Source organism: Manis javanica, chromosome 7 (assembly GCF_040802235.1).
Source record: "Manis javanica isolate MJ-LG chromosome 7, MJ_LKY, whole genome shotgun sequence".
NCBI lineage: Eukaryota > Metazoa > Chordata > Mammalia > Pholidota > Manidae > Manis > Manis javanica.
Window position 1 is genome coordinate 55,485,473 of NC_133162.1, and position 25,820 is coordinate 55,511,292.

A 25,820-nucleotide genomic window follows, 5' to 3' on the forward strand; every position below is an offset into this window, starting at 1 on the left:
TATCCACTCATCTACTGATGGACATTTAGGTTGCTTTCATATCTTGGCTATTGTAAATAGTGCTGCGATAAACATAGGGGTGCATATGTCTTTTTGAAATAGGGCCCCTGCATTCCTAGGGTAAATTCCTAGGAGTGGAATTCCTGGGTCAAATAGTATTTCTATTTTGAGTTTTTTGATGAACCTCCACACTGCTTTCCACAGTGGTTGAATTAATTTACATTCCCACCAGCAGTGTATGAGGGTGACCCTTCCATCACATCCTCACCAAAATTTGTTGTCTTTTGGATGGTGGCCATCCTAACTGGTGTGAGGTGATATCTCATTGTGGTTTTAATTTGCATTTCTCTGATGGTTAGTGATGAGGAGCATCTTTTCATGTGCCTGTTGGCCATCTGAATTTCTTCTTTGAAGAAGTGTCTGTTCAAATCCTCTGCCCATTTTTTAATTGGATTATTTACTTTTTCTTTGTTGAGGTGGGTAACCTCTTTGTATATTTTGGATGTCAACCCCTTATCAGATATGTCATTTATGAATATATTCTCCCATACTGTAGGATGCCTTTTTGTTCTAATGATGTCTGTTGCTGTACAGAGGCTTTTTAGTTTGATATAGTCTCACTTGTTCATTTTTGCTTTTGATTCCCTTACCTGGGGAGATATGTTCAAGAAGAAGTTGCTCATGTTTATATTCAAGAGAGTTTTGCCTATGTTTTCTTCTAAGAGTTTTATGATTTCATGACTTACATTCAGGTCTTTGATCCATTTCGAGTTTACTTTTGTGTATGGAGTTAGATAGTAATTTTCTTTCATTCTTTCACATGGAGCTGTCTAGTTTTTCCAGCACTAGCTGTTGAAGATGCTGTCATTTCCCCCACTTTATCATATATTAATTGACCATATATGGTTGGGTTAATATCTGGACTCTCTATTCTGTTTCACTGGTCTTTTCTTCTGCCAGTACCAAATTGTCTTGATCACTGTGGCTTTGTAGTAGAGCTTGAAGTTCGGAAGCGAGATTCCCCCTGCTTTATTCTTCCTTCTCCGGATTGCTTTGGCTATTCGGGGTCTTTTGTGGTTCCATATGAATTTTAGAACTATTTGTTCCTGTTCATTGAAGAATGCTGTTGGTATTTTGATAGGGAGTGCATTGAATCTGTAGATTGCTTTAGCCAGGATGGCCATTTTGACAATATTAATTCTTCATAGCCAAGAGCATGGGATGAATTTCCATTTATTAGTGTCCTCTTTAATTTCTCTTAAGAGTGTCTTATAATTGTCAGGGTATAGGTCTTTCACTTCTTTGGTTAGGTTTATTCCTAGGTATTTTATTCTTTTTGATGTAACTGTGAATGGAATTGTTTTCCTGATATCCCTTTGTGCTAGTTCCTTGTGAGTGTATAGGAATGCAGCAGATTTCTGTGTATTAATTTTGTATCCTGCAACTTTGCTGAATTCAGATATGAGTTCTAGTAGTCTTGAAGTGGAGTCTTTAGGGTTTTTTATGTACAATATCATGTCATCTTCAAACAGTGACAGTTTGACTTCTTCCTTACTAGTTGGATGCCTCGTATTTCTTTGTTTTATCTGATTGCCGTGGCTAGGACCTCCAGTACTATGGTGAATAAAAGCAGGGAGGGTGGGCATCCTTGTCGTCTTCCTGATCTTAGAGGAAAAGCTTTCAGCTTCTTGCTGTTAAGTATGATATTGGCTGTGGGTTTGTCATATATGGCCTTTCTTATGTTGTTGAGGTACTTGCCCTCTATACCCATTTTGTTGAGAGTTTTTATCATGAATGGATGTTGAATTTTGTCGAATGCTTTTTCAGCATCTATGGAGATGATCATGTGGTTTTGTCCTTCTTTTTGCTGATGTGGTAGATGATGTTGATGGATTTTTTAATGTTGTACCATCCTTGCATCCCTCAGATGAATCGCATTTGGTCATGGTGTATGATCCTCTTGATGTATTTTTGAATTTGGTTTGCCAATATTTTGTTGAGTATTTTTGCATGTATGTTCATCAGGGATATTGGTCTGTAGTTTCCTTTTTCTGTGGTGTCTTTGCCTGGTTTTGGTATTAGAGTGATACTGGCTTCATAGAATGAGTTTGGAAGTATTCCCTCCTCTTCTGTTTTTTGGGAAACTTTAAGTAGAATGGATATTATATCTTCTGTATGTCGGATAAAATTCTGCAGTGAATCCATCTGGTCCATGGGTTTTGTTCTTGGGTAGTTTTTTGATTACCGATTCAATTTCATTGGTGGTGATTAGTCTGTTTAGATATTCTGTCATGGAAGGTTGTATTTTTCTAGAAATTTGTCCATTTCTTCTGGGTTATCCAGCTTGTTAGCATATAGATTTTCATAGTATTCTCTAATAATTCTTTGTATTTCTGTGGTGTCCATCCTGATTTTTCCTTTCTCATTTCTGATTCTGTTTATGTGTGTAGATTCTCTTTTTCTCTTAATAAGTCTGTCTAGGGGTTTATCTATTTTCTTTATTTTCTCAAAGAACCAGCTCTTGGTTTCAGTGATTTTTTTCTATTGTTTTATTCTTCTCAATTTTATTTAACTCTTCTGTGATCGTTATGTCCCTCATTCTGCTCACTTTGGGTCTTATTTGTTCTTCTTTTTCCTGTTTCAATAATTGTGAATTTAGACTATTCATTTGAGATTTTTCCTCCTTTACATAGGCCTGGATTGCTATATACTTTCCTCTTAGAACTGCCTTCGATACGTCCCACAGAAGTTGGAGCATTGTACTGCTGTCATCATTTGTCTCCATATATTGCTTGATATCTGTTTTAAGTTGGTCCTTGATCCATTGATTATTAAGGAGCATGTTGCTAAGCCTCCATGTGTTTGTGAGCCTTTTTGTTTACTTTGTACAATTTATTTCTACTTTTATACCTTTGCGATCTGAGGAGTTGGTTGGTAGAATATCTTTTTTAATTTACTCAGGCTTTTTTTGTGACCTATTATGTGGTCTATTCTGGAAAATCTTCCATGTACACTTTAGAAGAATGTGTACCTGCTTCTTTTGGGTGTAGAGTTCTGAAGATATCTGTTAGGTCCATCTGTTCTAGTGTGTTGTTCAGTGCCTCTGTCTCCTTACTTATTTTCTGTCTGGTTGATCTGTCCTTTTGAGTGAGTGGTGTGTTGAAGTCTCCTAAAATGAATGCATTGCCTTCTATTTCCTCCTTTGATTCTATTAATATCTGTTTCACATATGTCGGTGCTCCTGTGTTGGGTGCATAGATATTTATAATGGTTATATCGTCTTGTTGGACCAATCCCTTTATCCTTATATAATGTCCTCCTTTGTCTCTTGTTACGTTCTTTGTTTTGAAGTCTATTTTGTCTTATACAAGTACTGCAACAGCTGCTTTTTTTCTCCCTATTATTTGCATGCAGTATCTTTTTCCACCCCTTCGCTTTTAGTTTGCGTGTATCTTTGGGTTTGAGGTGAGTCTCTTGTAGGCAGCATATAGATGGGTCTTGCTTTTTTATCCATTCTATTACTCTGTGTCTTTTGATTGGTGCATTCAGTCCATTTACATTTAGGGTGATTATCAATATGTATGTTCTTATTGCCATTGCAGGCTTTGAATTTATGGTTACCAAAGGTTCAAGGGCAGCTTCTTTACTGTCTAATTTAACTCACTTATGCTATTATAAACACAGTCTGATGATTCTTTATTTCTCTCTCTTCTTTTTCTTCCTCCTCCACTCTTTATCTGTTAGGTGTTTTATTCTGTATTCTTTGTTTCCCTTGCCTGATATCAAGGAATATATGGCCTTTATTATGTTGAGGTACTTGCCCTCTATACCCATTTTGTGGCTGATTTTTTTGCATTTAGTTAGTATTTAGTTGTTCTGCTTCCTTTGCTGTTGTTTTATTTTGTCTGGTGACAGCTATTCAGCCTTAGGCATACTTCCATCTAAAGCAGTCCCTTTAAAATACACTGTGGAGATGGTTTGTGGGAGGTAAATTTCTCAACTTCTGCTCTCTGGAAATTGTTTAATCCCTACTTCGAATTTAAATGATAATCTTGCTGGACACAGTATTCTTGGTTCAAGGCCCTTCTGTTTCATGGCGTTGAATATATCATGGCATTCTCTTCTGGCCTGTAAGGTTTCTGCTGAGAATTCTGATGATAGCCTGATGGGTTTTCTTTTGTAGGTGATCTTTTTTCTCTCTCTGGCTGCATTTAATAGTCTGTTCTTGTCTTTGATGTTTGCCATTTTAATTATTATGTGTATTATATGTCTTGCTGTTGTCCTCCTTGGGCCCCTTGTGTTGGGAGGTTTGTGGATTTCCATGCCTTGAGAAACTATTTCCTTCCTCAGATTGGATAAGTTTTCAGCAATTATTTCTTCAAAGACACTTTCTATCCTTTTTTTCTCTTTCTTCTTCTTCTGGTACCCATATAATGCAAATATTATTCCATTTCGGTTGGTTACACAGTTCTCTTAATATTCTTTCATTCCTAGAGTTCCTTTTATCTCTCTCTGCCTCAGCTTCTCTATGTTCCTTTCTCTGATTTCTTTTCCATTAGCAGTCTCTTCCACCTCATCCACTCTGCTCTTAAATCCTTCCATTGTTTGTTTCCTTTCTGTTAACTTCCACCTAAATTCATCCCTTAGCTCTTGAATATTTCTCTATAGCTCCATCAGCATGCTTATGACTTTTATTTTGAATTCTTTCTCTGGAAGATTGGTGATTTGAGTTTCACCAAGCCCTTTCTCTGGTGTTTGAGGGATTTTGGTCTGAACAAGGTTCTTCTGCCTTTTCATGATGATGGGAGTGGTTGCTGGCAAGTGGCGCATGTGTCAGCTTGGAGAAAAAAGTCCTTTCCTGCTTGCCAATCACCTTGCCTGACTCTACTGTCTCTCAGTTAACCGCACACAGGGAGCAGCTTCTGGGTTAATCTCCTAGGCTACGGTGGGTGTGGCAGCCTTAGAGATGGCCTAGGGCAATGGCAGGGGTCATAGCCCAGCAGTACATGTTCTGCCACGAGAACAGAGCCTCTTCTTGCCTCCTGGTCTCCGCGCCCATCTCTGCTGTCTGTGCCAGTCAGCTGTGCACAGGGAGCAGCCTCTGGGTTAATCCCCTAAGCTGCCATGGGTGGGCAGCCCTCAGGATGGCCTAGGGCACTGGCAGAGGTTGCCGTTCAGTGGTGTATGTTCTGCTGCAAGAACAAAGCCCCTTCATGTCTCCTGGTCTCTGAGCCCATGTCCACTGTCTGTGCCAGTTAACCATGCGTAGGGAGCAGCCTCTGGTTCTGGGCCAGTTAGCCACGTGCAGGGAGAAGCCTCTGTGTTAAACTGTGTGGTTGCTGTAGGCAGGGCTACTCTCTGTCTGGTCTGCAGCAATGGCAGAGACAGCTGGTTTGCTTGCAGGTGCCAGTGGAGAGGAAGGAACAACAGGCTGCTTATCACCATGAGGGGTCTTGGAGCTGCGTTGCCAACCAGGGGGTTATGGCACCTGAAGTTCCTTAAAGTTCCCAGGCTGCTGGGCTGAGTATGGGAGGATGATTTTTTCCACCTGTTAAAACCCTTGTCCCTTTAAGACTTTTAAAGCTCCTACTTTTCTTTTGTCCCAGGGCAGCAGGCTGTGGGAACCTATTCTCTGTCTTAATCTCAGATTTTGCTTTTCCGCTTCTCTAATATCCAGAGCACCATGCAATGTGTGTCTGTACTTCTGGGGCAGATTACTAGGGCTGGTTATTTAGCAGTCCTGTGCTTCCACTCCCTCCCCACTCTGATTCTTTTCCTCCCACCATTAAGCTGGTGTAGGTGGAGTGCTCGAGTCCTGCCAGGTCATGGCTTTGTATCTTATCATTTTTCATGAGATGTTGGGTTCTCACAGATGTAGCCTGGCTGTTGTACTGTATCTTCTGGTCACTTTTTTAGGAATAGTTGTATTTGTTGTATTTTCAAAATATATATGGTTTTGGGAGGAGATTTCTGCCACCCTGCTCATGCTGCCATCTTTTCCTCTCCAGTCTAGTATTTCTTAAATGCTAATGTACATTACTCATTCTTAAAATGTAGCATCTACTACACAAGGATTTTCTTTAACAGATAACTACCTTGATATTCTGAATTTCTGAGGCAAGGTGGCTTAATCATCTGGAATCATCTGTGTCTGGCACAGTGCTGGTTCAGGCACTCAGTCTTGGAGAGTGGGCATAAGGGGGACCCTCATTAGAATATGTGGAGGAAAGCTTTCATTAGACTGTTTCCTGTGTGACTCCAAACTTCATTAATGTTCATCTCCAGGAGAAAAATGTTAAAGAGGAGCATTTACTTGAGGAAATATTTACAGAAGTAACAAATATTCTAGGAAGAATATTGACTATTCTAAGGCCATGCTGTCCAATAGAACTTCCTATGGTGATGGAAATATTCTATGCCTGTGCTGTCCAACAGTAATCACTAGACACATGTGACTCCTGAGCACTTGAAATGTGACTCATGCAACTGAGGAAGGTACTTTTTAGTTGTCTTTAGTTTTGATGGATTTTAGATAGTCCCATGTGGCCATTAACTACCTCACTGACACTGCAGTTCTAGCAAAAATACCAAATATAATTGTATGTTCCCCTTCATTTGTGAGTATTGATTATGGTATGTCCTATGAGGCAGAAGAAGAATTTTTTTTAATTTTAAGGTTTATTTATAGAATAGACTTCCATGATTTCATTGTGGCACATCTTCACTTCGTTTTTAAGAAACCAGTTTTCAAATAGGAATTAGTCCTATCTTTACTAAGACAAATGATGCCCCAGATGCTACCATACTAAGAGCGTCTGTCAGATGTTTTTAAGAACTGATAATAGAGCCCTTTGGCCTAGATTCTATGTGTTTTCTTGGAAAAAGTAGGCAGTTTCTTTGCTACATTTTTAAAGACCAGGTAAACTTTGGTTTCCTTTCAGATGATTAGAAGGAAATGTAAATACTTCCTGGATTAAAGAGTCAAGCACAGGAAGCCACTACAGCAAAAATGAGGACTAAATTTTCATGGCACAGCAGTTTTTTCCATGTATTAAATTTAAAAATAAAAATAATGAAGGAACCATTACATACATTTTATAAATGAAGCTCAATCAGATTTTTTATCAAGCTCAAGCTTTACTTAGCACCACTCTTCTCCTGTCCCCAAAAACACTTCATTCTTATTGGAACATCACCTGTGTAAAAACAGGCAGAAATAAAAATTGATCTATCTCTGAAAAATATCCAAAGTTTCTTTTTCCTTCAATGTCCAACTAGTCAAAGTATCCATAGGAAGAAAAGCACAAGCCCAGTTTAGAGGGTTCCATGTTATTTTCCATCTTGTCTACTCTGCTCCTGGATAGTTATAATTAGCAAGGAAAAAATAGTATATAAAATAAACCAGACCAGATTACTCAAGACTTCCTTAAAGAAAAAGAGAAATATTTACTGTTTTAGTTCACCTATTAATTTCCCTAGTTCATAACAATTAAGCCTTATAGGTCATCTATGACATGATGTGTGGACATCACATAGACTGCAGTTCCCATCCTGGCTCCACCACTTACTAGCCGTGTGACCCTAACCAAGCATTCAATCTCTAGTCTAAACTTTAGTTTAAATCTATCAAGTGAGGATACCTCATAGGGAACCACTGGGGAACAGATAAGCTAATGTATATCAAGGCCTCAGCATGATGTCTGATAGATGAGAACCACTCAGTGTTACAGTCACAGCTGCTTGTACAGCAAGTGAGGGCTGAAATCTTGTTCCACATGCCAAGATATCTGCTCTGGCACCACTCTGCAGGACAAAGGGGCACTCCTACATAAATTCCTCAAAGCTACTGCCTAGTTTCCAAGCCATGTATCTGCAGGACTATGTCCACCCCAAGTAGCACCCTTTTCCGAATCATACAAAGACATCACCAGGGCTAGCGGAAGCCCTGGTCACTATTGATGGTGACACTCACCTCACCACCAAACAGTCAGGAAATAGTAAATAGGTCTAGACCTCCAGCTCCAAACCTGGTTGTTCGCTACAATACTCCTTTCCTTTGTCTATATATGTTCTGCAGTGAAGGGTGCCTAAGGAAGTGCTTTGTGTAGAACAGAAATGTTACACAAATGTCAGCTGCTATTTAAACTTCCTGTTGCTAATCAAGGTGCCCTCTTAGTTATTGTATAACTCAAAAGGATATGATATGTGCTGAGGAAAAGTTGTCATTGCAAAATAATGTAGAATTTAGAGTTCTTTCTGTCCCTAGCAAGCCCAGAGACAAAGCATCATGATTATGCTAATAAGCAGACCAGAAAAACACAGGACAGTTGGTCTTGTGAAGAACCTTCTAATACCACCAAGGTATCATGTGGCAGGAGCAACTTTTCTCTTTGACAGCAGACATAGATCTTGTTCTAATACTTGTCAATTCGTGTTTTCTCAGTAGAGAAAAAGACAGCACAAAACAGAAAATACTCATTCTGCTCCCTGCCCAAAGCACCATTTTTAAAGTGCATCAGACTGAATCCACTTTGTAAGTTCAAATAAAACCTTACCCTAATTAAACTCACAAAGCTCTCCCTCTATATCTATACACACACACACACACACACACACACATACATATATATATATATATATATAATGGATATATAATGGATTTTACATTGTAAAAATGGTTTTTTACATTGTAAAAATTTTATATTGGATACATGTTAAAATGGTAATATTTTGGATATACTAAATACAACATTAAAATAAATTTCACCTGTTCCTTTTTAGATTTTAGTGTGGCTATCAGAGTTACATTCAGACTTGCATTATATTTCTTTAAGACAGAGCTGCTCTTGACAGTGGGTAGAGTTTGTTTTACACATCTAGTAGGTTTTAAAATCAAAATTATTGCTACCTAAGTATCACAACAATGCTTTCAGAATATATGAGTCATGCTATTGTTTGAAAATCCCAATCACTATATTGAAACAAAAAGTTGCTAAAGTTCTCCAAACAATGTTGTAATGCTAGGAAAATATTTTCTTACTTGTTGTCATTGCTTAAGTTTCATATGAGAACAGGTGAGATTTTTAAGATAATACATTTTAGATTTAATAATTATGCTATTTTGAATTGAAGCAGGGAAGAAAAGTTGATACTTATATGTTATGTAACAGAAAGTACATTTTCCATGATTTATTATCTAACTATATAAACAATAGTTTATAAACAGACTTCTCAGTTAAAAATTGCTACTTTGGTTCATTTCACTTGAACATGTTTTTAATTTGTCAGCTATGAGACAAATAGTAATTTTGAAGAGTCAAGTTAGATTGCAGAAGCCTAAAGCATTGAAAAGTGAAATATGTAGCTTTATGTTGTACACAGCACCATCTGTTGGAGAAATCCATTAATAATTTTGAAAGATTCTGGAGGGTAAAGTAAAATTTTGCTTAACCAAATTGGGATTGTGGTTGGAATATAAAATAAAAAAGCACGCCAAAATTGTTAATTAAACCATAACAAAATAGTTAACTTGCTTTCAGTTCATTGCCATAAAATTGTCTCTTTAAATCAATTGAAGAATGCCCATGACATTGCAAAAGGAAAAGAAACTACCTGAACAATTAATTCTCCCACACTTCATGGTCAGAAGTGGAAATAGGATAAAAGCAAATAAGCCTTAATAATGCCAAGTTTCATCTATGTCTGTATATATGGATTTGCCAGCAATTATGTGTCTATGAAACACTAGGACAAAGTGATGACATCAGGCACCCTGCCCCACATGTCAAACGCACTGGGGCTCTTAGCCTTCTGAGGACAGTGAAGCAGGTGTGAGAGGTGGGGCGTAAGCCTCCATTACCATTAGTGTTGATGTGAATAGCCAGTGTAGCAGGTCTAGGCCCCATGGAGTTCACATTTACATGATCTGCTCAACATGCGGTGTTATTGACTTACGGTATTTAGCCTTAAGACATTATTTATGATCCTGATTTTGAAGATTGGATTATACTGTTCTTTGCCTGGGTGTAATAGTAATGATTTAAACAAAGAGTTGAAGAAAGTGATGGGGCCAATGCCTGAAAGCCATGCCTTTTTATTTTTATTTTCACAAGTGTTTTGTAAAGTAAACAAATTTGGAAGAAAATTTTTCTAGAAAAAGCATGAAGAAACAGATGCAAAGAATTTGAGGCTTATGTAGTCATGAAGGAAAACCTTAGAGTGATTATTCCAAAATGGCTAAACATCCTCTCCCTCACTTGTCTTCTTCCAGGAAGCCCAGATTAAGTTAGATCCACCTGGTAGATACATCCAGAACACCTGACCTGTCTTCAGTAGCAAGTAACTGCCCTTTGCTGTCTTCCCTGATGTCTGTAAGGTCCGTGAGGCCAGGGACTGGCTCTTGCTTGTTGACAGCCATTATGCCTGCTGCTTATAACAGCTCTTCATTTCATCAAGATTTGATGAATGAATGGGAAACATTTTGTATCCATGTATAGGCCCCCACTTTTGGTGATACATTTCCTAAATAATTCAGGGACCCATACCCAAGACAGAAAGCACCTTTCTAAAGGAAGGGATATCACAACCGAATGGGAAGAGGAGGCCTAGGGGGCAGGGGAAGGGTACATAATGATTAAAATTACTTTCTAAAAATAACCTTAAGATACGTAATTGGCAGAAATAACATGGATTACTAAAATTGGAGGGAAAAGCAAACAGGTAGATCATTGTTTCCAGTCATTCTGCATTATTAGCACTCAATTCATTGTGCAAATCTAAATAATAAAAAAGGTTCCTACCTTGGATAAAGATATAAAATAATACTGATCCAGACAGACATAAAGCAGATGCCAAAACTGAGTAAGAATATGAGTTAAATTACTAAAATTGTAGATACACATGGTACCTCTCTGGACTGTCTTTGCAATGTTTCATGAATCTATAATTATTTCAAAATAAAGTTGAAAAAATTTGAAAAGATTTCTCTGAAGAAGTGTCAAGTTATATCATTTAAATGTCTCTTTCCCTATAACATCTTGGGTAGACTTGTTATAAAAGTTGCCTATTCAGATGGGCCTTCCCTTTAATTCTGAAGGAATGAGTGCCTATAGGTTGCTGAAATAGTTCAGAGACTATATCACAAGTGTTCTGTTGGTCCATATATTCTACAGTCAGAGTTGAATATTATAGATTTATCTTTTATTTCCTTCATTTCCAATTTATCTGATATTAAATATTCTAGTGGTGAAGTTTTAAGAAACACAATGAAATTGAAATGATAACAAGCAACTCAGATTTATACAATGTAGAGATACAAAACAGGTAGTATGATGCTTTTTTAAAAAATCCGACCTTATATTTGCCACACACTGGCTCTCTAGTTCTCCTCTACTTCAAAGCTGTGTGAACTTGGAAAGAATCTGGAACCTAAATTATGTGAATAGGACTATGCTAGTGATTTTCTATCATTCATTTGTCATGTCCACCCTAAAGGAAACTTCTTACTCAGATCTTACAGATAAGGAACACAGGGCTCAGAGTTTAGGAACTTGTCCCAGGTCCAAGCTCACTGGTTGGAGAGGTGGATTTGAAACCACGGCAGCTGTTTCCAATGACTTATCACAGATCTAAACCAGCTACCTTGCCCTTCTAAGGGCATTCTAAGAATCCATTTTTTCTCACACTTCATTATCAAATATTCCATTTTTAGAAAAGCAAGCTGAGCAGAATATTCACCTGATCAGAAATTAAACCCTACATAGAGAAATCGTCACTTATGAAATCGTAAGGCTGTATTCCTTCTATAGAATACTCACACTCAAACCAACCAGGTCTCGAACAGCCTTCAAAAAACAAATTTGACAGACAAGCAAAAGTTGAGGGTATTTGCCTCCTACAAACCACCTCTACAGGGTATCTTAAAGGGACTGCTCTAGATGGGAGCACTCCTAAAAAGAGCACAGAACAAAACACCCAACATATGAAGAATGGAGGAGGAGGAATAAGAAGGGAGAGAAATAATCATCAGACTGTGTTTATAATAGCTCAATAAGTGAGTTAAGTAAGACAGTAAGGTAGTAAAGAAGCTAACCTTGAACCTTTGGTAACCACGAATCTAAAGCCTGCAATGGCAATAAGTACATATCTTTCAATAATCACCCTAAATGTAAATGGACTGAATACGCCAATCAAAAGACATACAGTAATAGAATGGATAAAAAAGCAAGACCCATCTATATGCTGCTTACAAGAGACTCACCTCAAACCCAAAGACATGCACAGATTAAAAGTCAAGGGATGGAAAAAGATATTTCATGCAAACAACAGGGAGAAAAAAGCAGGTGTTGCAATACTAGTATCAGACAAAATAGACTTCAAAACAAAGAAAGTAACAAGAGATAAAGAAGGACACTATATAATGATAAAGGGATTGGTCCAACAAGAGGATATAACCATTATAAACATGCACCCAATACAGGAGCACCAATAAATGTGAAACAAATACTAAGAGAATTAAAGGAGGAAATAGAATGCAATGCATTCATTTTGGGAGACTTTAACACACCACTCACTCCAAAGGACAGATCCACCACACAGAAAATAAGTAAGGACACAGAGGCACTGAACAACACACTAGAACAGATGGACCTACTAGACATCTATAGAACTCTATATCCAAAAGCAACAGATACACATTCTTCTCAAGTGAACATGGAACATTCTCCAGAATAGACCACATACTAGGCCACAAAAAGAGCCTCGGTAAATTCCAAAAGATTGAAATCCTACCAACCAACTTTTCAGACCACAAAGGTATAAAAGTAGAAATAAATTGTACAAAGAAAACAAAAAGGCTCACAAACACATGGAGGCTTAACAACATGCTCCTAAATAATCAGTGGATCAATGACCAAATTAAAATGGAGATCCAGCAATATATGGAAACAAATAACAACAACACAAAGCCACAACTTCTGTAGAACGCAGCAAAAGCAGTCTTAAGAAGAAAGTATATAGCAATCCAGGCATATTTAAAGAAGGAAGAACAATCCCAAATGAATAGTCTAATGTCACAATTATCAAAATTGGAAAAAGAAGAACAAATGAGGCCTAAGATCAGCAGATGGAGGGACATAATAAAGATCAGAGAAGAAATAAATAAAATTGAGAAAAATAAAACAATAGAAAAAATCAGTGAAACCAAGAGCTGGTTCTTCGAGAAAATAAACAAAATAGATAAGCCTCTAGCTTGACTTAATAAGAGAAAAAGAGTCAACACACATCAACAGAAACAGAAATGAGAAAGGAAAAATCACAATGGACCCACAGAAATACAAACAATTATTAGAGAATACAATGAAAACCTATATGCTAATAAGCTGGAAAACCTAGGAGAAATGGACAACTTCCTAGAAAAATACAACCTTCCAAGACTGACCCAGAAAGAAACAGAAAATCTAAACAGACCAATTACAAGCAATGAAATTGAAGTGGTAATCAAAAAACTACCCAAGAACAAAACCCCCGGGCGAGATGGATTTACCTCGGAATTTTATCAGACATACAGAGAAGACATAATACCCATTCTACTTAAAGTTTTCCAAAAAATAGAAGAGGAGGGAATACTCCCAAACTCATTCTATGAAGCCAGTATCACCCTAATACCAAAACCAGGCAAAGACCCCACCAAAAAGGAAAACTACAGACCAATATCCCTGATGAACGTAGATGCAAAAATACTCAACCAAATATTTTGCAACCAAATTCAAAAATACATCAAAAGGATCATACACCATGACCAAGTGTGATTCAACCCAGGGATGCAAGGATGGTACAACATTCGAAAATGCATCAACATCATCCACCACATCAACAAAAAGAAGGACAAAAACCACATGATCATCTCCATAGATGCTGAAAAAGCATTTGACAAAATTCAACATCCATTCATGATAAAAACTCTCAACAAAATGGGCATAGAGGGCAAGTACCTCAACATAATAAAGGCCATTTATGATAAACCCACAGCCAACATTATACTGAAGAGTGAGAGGCTGAAAGCTCTTACTCTGAGATTGGGAACAAGTCAGGGATGCCCACTCTCCCCACTGTTATTCAACATACTACTGGAGGTCCTAGCCACAGCAATCAGACAAAACAAAGAAATACAAGGAATCCAGACTGGTAAAGAAGAAGTGAAACTGTCACTATTTGCAGATGACATGATATTGTACATAAAAACCCTAAAGACTCCACTCCAAAACTACTAGAACTAATATCAGAATTCAGCAAAGTTGCAGGATACAAAATTAACATACAGAAATCTGTGGCTTTCCTATACACTAACAATGAACTAATAGAAAGAGAAATCAGGAAAACAATTCCATTCACAATAGCATCAAAAAGAATAAAATACCTAGGAATAAACCTAACCAAGGAAGTGAAAGAACTATACCCTGAAAACTACAAGACACTCTTAAGAGAAATTAAAGAGGACACTAACAAATGGAAACTCATCCCATGCCCCTGGCTAGGAAGAATTAGTATCGTCAAAATGGCCATCCTGCCCAAAGCAATATCAAATTACCAATAGCATTCTTCAATGAACTGGAACAAATAGTTCAAAATTCATATGGAACCGTCAAAGACCCCGAATAGCCAAAGCAATCCTGAGAAGGAAGAATAAAGTGGGGAGGGATCTTGCTCCCCAACTTCAAGCTCTACTACAAAGCCACAGTAATCAAGACAATTTAGTACTGGCACAAGAACAGAGCCACAGACCAGTGGAACAGAATAGAGACTCCAGACATTAACCCAAACATATATGGCCAATTAATACACGATAAAGGAGCCATGGACATACAATGGGGAAATTACAGTCTCTTCAACAGATGGTGTTGGCAAAACTGGACAGCTACATGTAAGAGAATGAAACTATTACTGTCTAACCCGATACACAAAAGTAAACTCCAAATGGATCAAAGACCTGAATGTAAGTCATGAAACCATAAAACTCTTAGAAAAAAACATAGGCAAAAATCTCATGCACATAAACATGAGTGACTTCTTCATGAACATATCTCCCCGGGCAAGGGAAACAAAAGCAAAAATGAACAAGTGGGACTATATCAAGCTAAAAAGCTACTGTACAGCAAAGGACACCATCAACAGAACAAAAAGATATCCTACAGTATGGGAGAACATATTCATAAATGACAGATCCAATAAAGGGTTGACATCCAAAATATATAAAGAGCTCACACGCCTCAACAAACAAAAAGCAAATAATCCAATTAAAAAATGGGCAGAGGAGTTGAATAGACAGTTCTCTAAAGAAGAAATCAGATGGCCAACAGACACATAAAAAGATGCTCCACATTGCTTGTCATCAGAGAAATGCAAATTAAAACCACAGTGAGATATCCCCTTACACCAGTAAGGATTGCCGTAATAGAAAAGATAAAACAACAACAAATGTTGGTGAAGTTGTGGAGAAAGGGGAACCCTCCTACACTGCTGGTGGGAATGTAAATTAGTTCAACCATTGTGGAAAGCAGTATGGAGGTTCCTCAAAATGCTCAAAATAGAAATACCATTTGATCAAGAAATTCCACTTCTAGGAATTTACCCTAAGAATGCAGCACTCCAGTTTGAAAAAGACAGATGCACCCCTATGTTTATCACTGCACTATTTACAATAGGCAAGATATGAAAGCAACCTAAATGTCCATCAGTAGATGAATGGATAAAGAAGATGTGGTACATATACACAATGTAATATTACTCAGCCATAAAAAAAAAACAGATCCTACCATTTGCAACAACACGGATGGAGCTAGAGGGTATTATGCTCAGTGAAATATGCCAGGTGAAGAAAGACAGGTACCAAATGATTTCACTCATATGTGGAGTATAAGAATGAAAGATAACTGAAGGAACAAAACAGCAGCAGAATCAGAGAACCCAAGAATGGACTAACAGTTACCAAAGGGAAAGGGACTGGGGAGGATGGGTGGGAAGGGAGGGATAAGAGTGGGGAAAAAGAAAGGGGGCATTAAGATTAGCATGTATAGTGTGTGGGGGGCACAGGGAGGGCTGTGCAACAGAGAAGACAAGCAGTGATTTTACAGCATCTTACTATGCTGATGGACAGTGACTGTGAAGGGGTATGTGGGGGGGACTTGGTGAAGGTGAGAGCCTAGTAAATATAATGTTCTTCATGTAATTGTAGATTAATGATAACAAAATAAAAAATAAAGAAAATAAAAAATAAAAAAATTCAGTGGTCAATCCATCTGTTCTGGGGGTTTTGATCTTGTGTAGATTTTTGATTAATGATTCAATTTTGTTGCTGGTGATTGGTCTGTTTAGATTTTCTGTTTCTTCCTTGGTCAGTCTTGGAAGGTTATATTTTTCTAGAAAGTTGTCCATTTCTTCTAGGTTATCCAATTTGTTAGCATACAGATTTTTATAGTATTCTCTAATAATTCTTTGTATTTCTGTGGTGTCTGTCTTGATTTTTCCTTTCTCGTTTCTGATTCTGTTTTGTGTGTAAATTCTCTTTTTCTCTTAATAAGCCTGGCTATGGGTTTATCTATTTTGTTTATTTTCTCAAAGAACCAGCTCTTGTTTTCATTGATTTTTTTCTATTGTTTTATTCTTCTCAATTTTATTTAACTCTTCTGTGATCGTTATGTCCCTCATTCTGCTCACTTTGGGCCTTATTTGTTCTTCTTTTTCCTGTTTCAATAATTGTGAATTTAGACTTCATTTGGGATTGTTCTTCCTTCTTTTAATAGGCCTGGATTGCTGTATACTTTCCTCTTAGAACTGACTTTGATACATTCCACAGAAGTTGGAGCATTGTGCTGCTGTCATCTTTTGTCTCCATATATTGCTTGATATCTGTTTTAAGTTGGTCCTTGATCCATTGATTATTAAGGAGCATGTTGCTAAGCCTCCATGTGTTTGTGAGCCTTTTTGTTTACTTTGTACAATTTATTTCTACTTTTATACCTTTGTGATCTGAGATGTTGGTTGGTAGAATTTCAATCTTTTTTAATTTACTCAGGCTCTTTTTGTGACCTAGTATGTGGTCTATTCTGGAAAATGTTCCATGTGCACTTGAGAAGAATGTGCATCCTGCTGCTTTTGGGTGTAGAGTTCTGAAGATGTCTGTTAGGTCCATCTGTTCTAGTGTGTTGTTCAGTGCCTCTGTCTCCTTACTTATTTTCTGTCTGGTTGATCTGTCCTTTTGAGTGAGTGGTGTGTTGAAGTCTCCTAAAATGAATGCATTGCCTTCTATTTCCTCCTTTGATTCTATTAATATCTGTTTCACATATGTCGGTGCTCCTGTGTTGGGTGCATAGATATTTATAATGGTTATATCGTCTTGTTGGACCAATCCCTTTATCCTTATATAATGTCCTCCTTTGTCTCTTGTTACAAAGTCTATTTTGTCTTATACAAGTACTGCAACACCTGCTTTTTTCTCCCTATTATTTGCTTACAATATCTCTTTCCATCCCTTCACTTTTAGTCTATGTATGTCTTTGGGTCTTAGGTGAGTCTCTTGTAGGCAGCATATAGATGGGTCTTGCTTTTTTATCCATTCTATTACTCTGTGTCTTTTGATTGGTGCATTCAGTCCATTTACATTTAGGGTGATTATCAATATGTATGTACTTATTGCCATTGCAGGCTGTGGATTTATGGTTACCAAAGGTTCAAGAGCAGCTTCTTTATTGTCTAATTTAACTCACTTATGCTATTATAAATACAGTCTGATGATTCTTTCTCTCCCTTCTTTTTGTTCCTCCTCCATTCTTTATCTGTTTGGTGTTTTATTCTGTACTCTTTGTGTTTCCCTTGATTGGTATAGTGGATGGCTGATTTTATTTTGCATTTAGTTAGCATTTAGTTGTTCTGCTTCCTTTGCTGTTGTTTTATTTTCTCTGGTGACAGCTATTTAGCCTTAGGCATGCTTCCATCTAGAGCAGTCCCTTTAAAATACACTGTGGAGATGGTTTGTGGGAAGTAAATTCCCTCAACTTTTACTTATCTGGGAATTGTTTAATCCCATCTTTGAATTTAAATGATAATCTTGCTGGATACAGTATTCTTGGTTCAAGGCCCTTCTGTTTCATGGCGTTGAATAAATCATGCCATTCTCTTCTGGCCTGTAAGGTTTCTGCTGAGAAGTCTGATGATAGCCTGATGGGTTTTCCCTTTGTAGGTGATCTTTTTTCTCTCTCTGGCTGCATTTAATAGTCTGTCTTTGTTTTTGATCTTTGCCATTTTAGTTATTATATGTCTTGCTGTTGTCCTCCTTGGGTCCCTTGTGTTAGGAGATCTGTGGACTTCCATGATCTGAGAGACTATTTTCTTCCCCAGATTGGGGGATTTTTTAGCAATTATTTCTTCAAAGACACTTTCTATCCCTTTTTCTCTCTTCTTCTTCTGGTACCTCTATAGTGTGAATATTGTTCCCTTTGGATTGGTCACACAGTTCTCTTAATATTCTTTCATTCCTAGAGGTCCTTTTATCTCTCTCTGCCTCAGCTTCTCTGTATACCTATTCTCTTATTTCTATTCCTTTAACTATCTTTTCCACATCATCCAGTCTGGTCTTAAATCCTTTCATTGTTTGTTTCATTTCTGTTATCTCCCTCCAGAATTCATCCCTTAGCTCTTGCATATTTCTCTGTAGCTCCATCATGCTTATGACTTTCATTTTGAAGTCTTTTTCAGGAAGATTGGTAATTTTGTTCTCACCAGGCCCTCTCTCGGGGATTTGAGGGATTTTGGACTAAACTAGATTATTCTGCCTTTTCATGGCAATGGAAGTGATCACTAACAAGTGGAACCTGTGTCAGCTGGGAGAACAAAGTCCCTTCCTGCTTGCTGGCTGCCTTGCCCATCTTTGCTGCCTGTGCCAGTCAACCGCACACAGGGAGCAGCCTCTGGGTTAATCCCCTGAGCTACCATGGGCAGCGCAGCCCTCAGGATGGCCCGGGGCACTGCTGGGGTCACAGGCAAGCAGCATGCGTTCTCCCATGAGAATAGTGCCCCTTCTTGCTTTCTAGACTCTGCACAGGTCTCTGCTGCCTGTGCCGGGCAACCACACACAGAGAGCAGCCTCTGGGTTAATCCCCTGAGTTGCCATGGGCGGGCAGCCATCAGGATGGCCTTCGACACTGGTGGGGGTTGCAGGTGACCACATTTTTGCAAGAATAAAACCCCTTTGTGCCTTTCAGACTCTGCGCCAGTCTCTGGTGTATGTGCTGAACAACTGCAGGCAGGGGGCAGCTTCTGAGTCTGGCCCAGTTAGCCACACACTGGGAGAACTGTCTGTGTGGTTGCTGTGGGTGGAGCTGCTCCCTGGCTGCTCAGCAGCAATGGTTGGTCAGTCAGTTTGCTTGCAATGCCAGCAGGGGGAAATGAACAGCAGGCTGCTTATCACCGTGAGGGGATTCAGAGCTGCATTGCTCCCCCAGGAGGTTAGGGCGCTTGAAGTTCCTTTAAGTTCCCAGCCTGCTGGACTGAGTGTGCCAGGACAATTTTGTCCACCTATTAAACCCTTGTCCCTTTAAGACTTTTAAAGTGCCCGCTTTTATTTTGTCCCGGGGCAGCAGGCTGTGAGAACCTGTTTGCAGTCTTAGTGTCGGATTTTGCTTTTCCATTCCTCTAATATCCAGTACACTGTGCAATGTGTGTCTGTGCTCCCAGTGCAGATTCTGTGCTTCTACTCCCTCCCCACTCTGATTCTTTTCTTTCTACATGTGAGCTGGGGTTGGGAGAGTGCTCAGGTCTCACCGGGTCACAGTTTTGTATCTTACCCTTTTCCGTGAGATGTTGAGTTCTTGCAGATGTAGATGTAGCCTGGCTGGTGTAGTGTATCTTCTGGTCACTCTTTTAGGAATAGTTGTATTTGCTTTATTTTCAAAATATATTTGGTTTGGGAGGAGATTTCCACCACCCTGCCGTCTTGAGCACCTTTCCTCCTATGTTTTTAATTCAGTTTGGGTAAACATCCACTAAGTAAACAGTAATTTCTGAGTTATAAACACATGGACATAACAGACTTTACTGTGGATTAAAAAATAGGGAAACTAGAGCCACTTTTCACTTACAGTCTTTTTAATGAAAAAAAAAACTTAAAAAAAAGTTTTTTATTAAAAATCTATTAAAAGAACAAGCAACCATCTCTTTTACTGCATATATTTTAGAGCAAGATATTTAAAGAATTATGCAGTTATTTGGTATGAAATGTGACTCTGATTGTTAATTGATTTCTTTGTTTAGTGGCTACTAGTTGAATACAAAGTCCCAAGCCTCAATATCAAACATTATTTAATTCTGAATTTGATTGTAATTACTTCAAATTTTTTGAAAAAATATAATTTTAATACACATTATCAGAATTTTAAATAGGATAAAAAGCCTTTGGTAAGGTGCTTGTGATGATGGGTGATGTGCCCCAAGTCGGGACCCCACCATAGCTGAGTGTTGAGAGCCCTTTTCTTAGTCCCTCTTTCTCAGCTGAATCTTGAGTTACCTGTTTTCAGACATTCCACTAAGATCATTTCATTTTTGTATTTCAGTTCCCTTTTTTGAAAGTAAAAAATAGAGAAAAAAATATTCTTGAGTTAAATCTATATTAAAACACTAAATAGTCTATTGTATTATTTATCACATGTATGTATATTATATATATTATTTAATACTAGCATTAGTATTGTTACCCATGCAGTAATGCTTGGCTGTACATTCATTATGATATATAATTTTCCTCTTCTCTTCCCCCCCTAATTTTTATGTAAATTATATGAATTTACACATAGGAATGTAAAGATGTGATTAGTCAATTGTAATCACATTATTTTTGACTTTTCCATTTAATATGCTTTGGAGATTTGTATAATACCTTGAGCCCATCCTTTTTAATACTGCCTTATATTCCATAGTATGAATGTATCATAATTTATTAAATCTCTGTACTATTGATGGCCAGTAAGATCTTGTGAGCTTATGATTTTATTACAAGATCTTAGATTTTCAGGTCAGGCCATAAGAAGTGAGTAGTGACTTTACTAACTGGTTTTCACCTCCTCATCTGCCTCCTTACATTTACTTACTACCTACATCATCTGTTTCTTTACTTACGCAGATATTCCAGCAGGTAAGAGCCTAGATTCAGCTGTAGCTTTTGAGAGATTATGCTGCTTTTTATAAGCCAGTATTTAAATTTTGGGTTTTTTTTTTTACATTTCTGTTGACTTTAAATTCTCAGGAAAAAAGTGAAAATATTTTAAGTTCACAAACACAATATAACCTGATTAAGAATATAGCTTAGTTAAAAAGTTATCTTTTCTCAATTTCATCATGCAGAGGTCTGGGAATTTAAGTAATTCAAGAAGGCAATGCATCTATGGTTCTGTTTAAGGAATGGTGCATGAGGATTCTAATGCCTAAAATTCTCACATTATTTGTTCCTCTGGGTTGAGTATCTTTAAAATGCCTGTTAAGATTCATATTGAAGATGAATAATTAAGCAAACTTTTAATGGAGACAGAGAAATTGCTAAAAGCTTTGAAACACAGAGGGTCCCCAAACACTGGCAAGTCCTAAAAGATGTCAGCAGTTGAGTGTATAGTTAGAAATCTGAGCTGCTCCATTTCCTGCTCATCTGCATCTGAGCTGTACACACTTGCTTTTTACTCAGGGTGACTTTAATGCTTTATCAAAGGTCATGTAAGTATGGCCAGGCTACCTCCACTATAAAAAGTGGCAGTTCTTCTCAATCCATTGCTCTTACAGTTTCCAGGAGTGATACAGCTTTCTCTGACTCCTCACATATGTAGGTGCACATACCCACAACACTTACACACACACACAGCTAAGAAGTTGCCTCAGGCCCTCCAGTAGGTCCAGACTGATCTCAAGTAAACTTCATACTCACAGGTTACACAGCCTGTTACATGCAGTTAGGAAAAACGTTTTGTTTGAAGAATCTAATTTCATGGCACAGTCATCTTAGCTTGCTTGCACTCTGTGGAGTCCTAGGCCATCTCTATAAGAACATAATCACAGATGGAGGCTTAAATAAAAAAAGTCTACTTAGATGCAGCTGATGTGTGGCAGAGCAATTTAGGCAAATGATCCAAACTTTGTCAGTTGCAAAATGGGTTATGACTCTGAGAATTCAGACTTTTTTAAATAAGCCAAATTGTGGAAAGGGAAATATATCTGCTCTGTATGGAAAACTTTTATTTTCTGTCAATTGCTGAATAAATGAAAACTTAGCCAGAATATTTTTCTGAGCAAACTCTTTGGGTCTTTGCTGTTTGTCCATACCAACCTTCCTTCCTTTCTTTCTTTTACTTACTTACTCACTCACTCACTTACTTTTTTCCCTTCGCTAGGGACTTAGTATTTAGGTTTGGACAGAGGAAAGGGGAAGGAGATAGTTAGGAAACAAAAAGGACCAAAATTCCAGTTCCATTTTTGATCTGGATTGAACTGTATTTCTCTCCTAACTGACAGTTTGTTCAGTGCTCCCATCTCAGAGTTAGATGGTTCATCCTTAAAATGAGCTGTCACTGAGCCAGTTCCCTAACATCCGGGCTACCACTGTACACATTTCTGTTTGGCATAAGCCATGATCTCAGCCCTGCATATCTGATTAAGGAGCAGACATGTTCATAGTTAAGGGATGGTAGGACATGTGCTGTTCTATCTGAGGTAAGAAGGGAGGCTTATGTGAGTAGCAAACAACTAAAATAAAACCAACACCACTCCCTGAAGTTTGGGAATTTTCCTTTTATTTTGTAACAGGTTAAACCACCCCAATTACATAAACCCAAAAGTCATACTTCTTGTTCTTTTCCCTCTTCTCCCCTCCTCACTTCCATTTCCCATCCCTCAGAACCAGTGCTAATAGCCTAGAATGTTCAATTCTCTTACAAAAATAATACAAATGTGATCACATTTTCCCCTAGAAAGGATCACACTGTGCATATTGCTCTGCACCTTGCTTCTCCTCACTTTATACACTCCACACGTCAGTCACCACCTGCCTGGCGCCCTCCTTCCCTCAGACCTCTCTTCTAATATCACCCCTCAGAAAGGTGTTTCTGGACCATACCTCTTAAATAAGAACCTCTGCTGCCCATGTCCACTCTCTGGTCACATTCTGTTTCCTCCCCTCAATTTTTGTCTTCATATTTGTTCAGCAGTGTATGTCCTGCCACCGATAGAATGTAACCTCCGTGTGAGCAGTGACTTTAGTTTGTTCTCTGTTGTATCCCCAGTGACTAGGCCAAATACTGCACATAGTGGGCCCTCAGAGAATAGTTGGTAAGCGAATGCATCAGAATCATCCTATTTACTAGCTGCAGGAATGTCTAGAGTGTGGATGCATCCTGACTTACCTAACTATTCCCTTACTGATGGGCATGCAAGCTCTTCATGCTTTAGTCATTCTAAGCAGTGCAACTTTGCATGTGTTAGTCAGAGAGATGCCAGAAGTGGAACTGCTGGCTCCCAAGACAGGTGCATTTTCAGTTTAAGTAGGTGATGCCCAATTACGTTGTCAAAGATTATTGCCATTCACCCCCCACCTGCAATGACTGAAAGCACCTGTCTTCCCAAAACATTCTCTGTACAAGATGTTACCAGTATTTAATCCTACCAAGAGGTGGGTGTAGAGGGAGATACCGTTTAATTATCGAGTTTGAGCATTTTATTGTATGTTTTTTAGCCATTTTTCAGCCTCTGTGGTTTGGCTGTTTATAACATTTTGCCATTTCCTATTGGCTTGTCTGTTATCTCTGTAACAGATGTTGGCCCTGTTGGTATGGTGGGGGCTGAGCTGTGTGTGGCTGTCCTCTCTCTCAATCTGCCTTTTGTCTTCCAAGTTTAATCTCTTGTCACACACACTTTACATTTTCATATAGCCAAGGCTTCTGGGCTTCCAATTTTAAGTAGGAAAATTTGTCCTAACCAAGGCTAAAACATATTCTCTTGTTTCCTTGTAATATTTTTATTTTTTTAAGTAGTTTAAGTCTCTTGTCCAGTTTGAATTTTTATTTATGATTTAGCTTTGTTCTTTCAAGTAGAATTTCAATTGTGTCAACACTACCTTTTAAAATAAACTATCTTTCCCCCACTGATATGAAGTTTAATATATGACTTTGACTTAAATATATTCATTAAAAGATAATATATATGTAAGTAAATATATTGGACTTACAGTATACTATGTATGTGTATATATATATATTTGTGTGTGTGTGTACACATATATAAATTGCAATCTATTTCTTGGTTCTCTGTTGCCTTCCTGAGCTATTTGTCTATTCTTATATATCTGTTTCTTAGATGTTTATGTCTCTCTATATAACTGTTATGATACTTCTAGGTAAGTTTTAAAATCTTATAAGGTGAATTTTCACTCATAAATCTGTATTTCCAAAATACTCTTGGCAAGTCTCAAATACTTATTTCATATGATTTTTAAAATCACTTATTTCAATTAAACCTACCATAATTCTGCATATAGTCTGGCTTTTAAAAGAAGACCTGCCTGGCTGCACTCTGGGGCATGGACTGGCATAAGGGGTGGTGAGTGGCAGGGAGCTGATGAGGAGGCAGGCTCAGTAGTCTAGGCAGGCTCTAACAGGGCCTGAATAAGGAGTGGCAAGAGAGCAAGCCATTCCAAAATAGAATCCCCGGACTCTGACTTTTAGGTATGAAGTACAAAGAAATTGAGTCAAAGGAATTAGACTACAAGACTGGGCAAACCCCCTTCTCAGAGTTAGGACTACGAGGGAAGGAGGAATAGATTTGGAGATGGACAGAGAGGAAGATGTGTCCATTTGTAGATAGGCTGAGTTTGATGTATGAGGGCCAACAGTGGGCATACAGAAATTGGTAATGATATTAACCATTTGGGTAATATAAAAATATTTTAAAGAGGTTTTCAAGTAAAGTTCCAGAACTTTTCAGATATACTTATGTCCTTATTCACTTTCTTGTGAGCTCCTACTCTTTCCTTATTCCTACTTTTGGTGACTTGAAGGCAGAAGGAGGTATCATTTCTTGAAGAGTAGAAAGTTGTCCATATGTTTAGATATTTGTTCCTCTTCAGTAGAAATGTCTGTCTATAAATACTGTCTGTGAATATCTTTATAAAATTTTTGCAAAAGTTGATACTATTTTAAGGCAAATTTTTATAAAAACTGTTTAGGTGACTGAATGTAATTTTAACAATTAAAATTACCCAAGTTCGTCTCAAGGTATTGTGTAGAAAGGCTTATTCTAATGGCTTTTTCACTCATTTGTCTTTTCAGAACTTGATAGCCCAGAAGAGTTAGGGAAAAAGCGTATCTGCAGGATTATCACTAAGGATTTCCCCCAGTATTTTGCAGTGGTTTCCCGGATTAAGCAGGAAAGCAACCAGATCGGTCCTGAAGGTGGAATTCTGAGCAGCACCACTGTGCCCCTCGTCCAGGCCTCTTTCCCAGAGGGTGCTTTAACCAAAAGAATCCGAGTGGGCCTCCAGGTAATGTTCACAAAGAGTTGTTTTCTTTGGTTCATGTAGAAAGCATGTGAGCATATTCCACTCTCGATAATTGTTGTCATAATTCATCCTAATGACATTGCTAATCAAAGCATTAGGTCATCTTGGGAATGATTAACCCTTTTTCAAATAAAAAGCCTTAAGAATCAAGTTAATTTAGTGGCTTATTAAATAAGGAACACATTTTAGGGTTTTTTTGCTTAAAAGTTGATTTTTGATCACTTGGTTTCTGATGAAA

General features: G+C 37.9%; 1 protein-coding gene across 9 annotated transcripts in view; it reads left to right on the forward strand.

Moving 5' to 3' along the window:
• Positions 1 to 25,820, forward strand: part of ANK3 (ankyrin 3) — a 661,312-nt gene that overhangs the window by 586,410 nt on the left and 49,082 nt on the right. For all 9 annotated transcript variants that reach the window (XM_073241006.1, XM_073241010.1, XM_073241011.1 and 6 more), the window contains one exon: positions 25,353 to 25,564. In XM_073241006.1, coding sequence (XP_073097107.1) covers positions 25,353 to 25,564 — 212 coding nt within the window. The remainder of the gene's footprint in view (positions 1 to 25,352; positions 25,565 to 25,820) is intronic.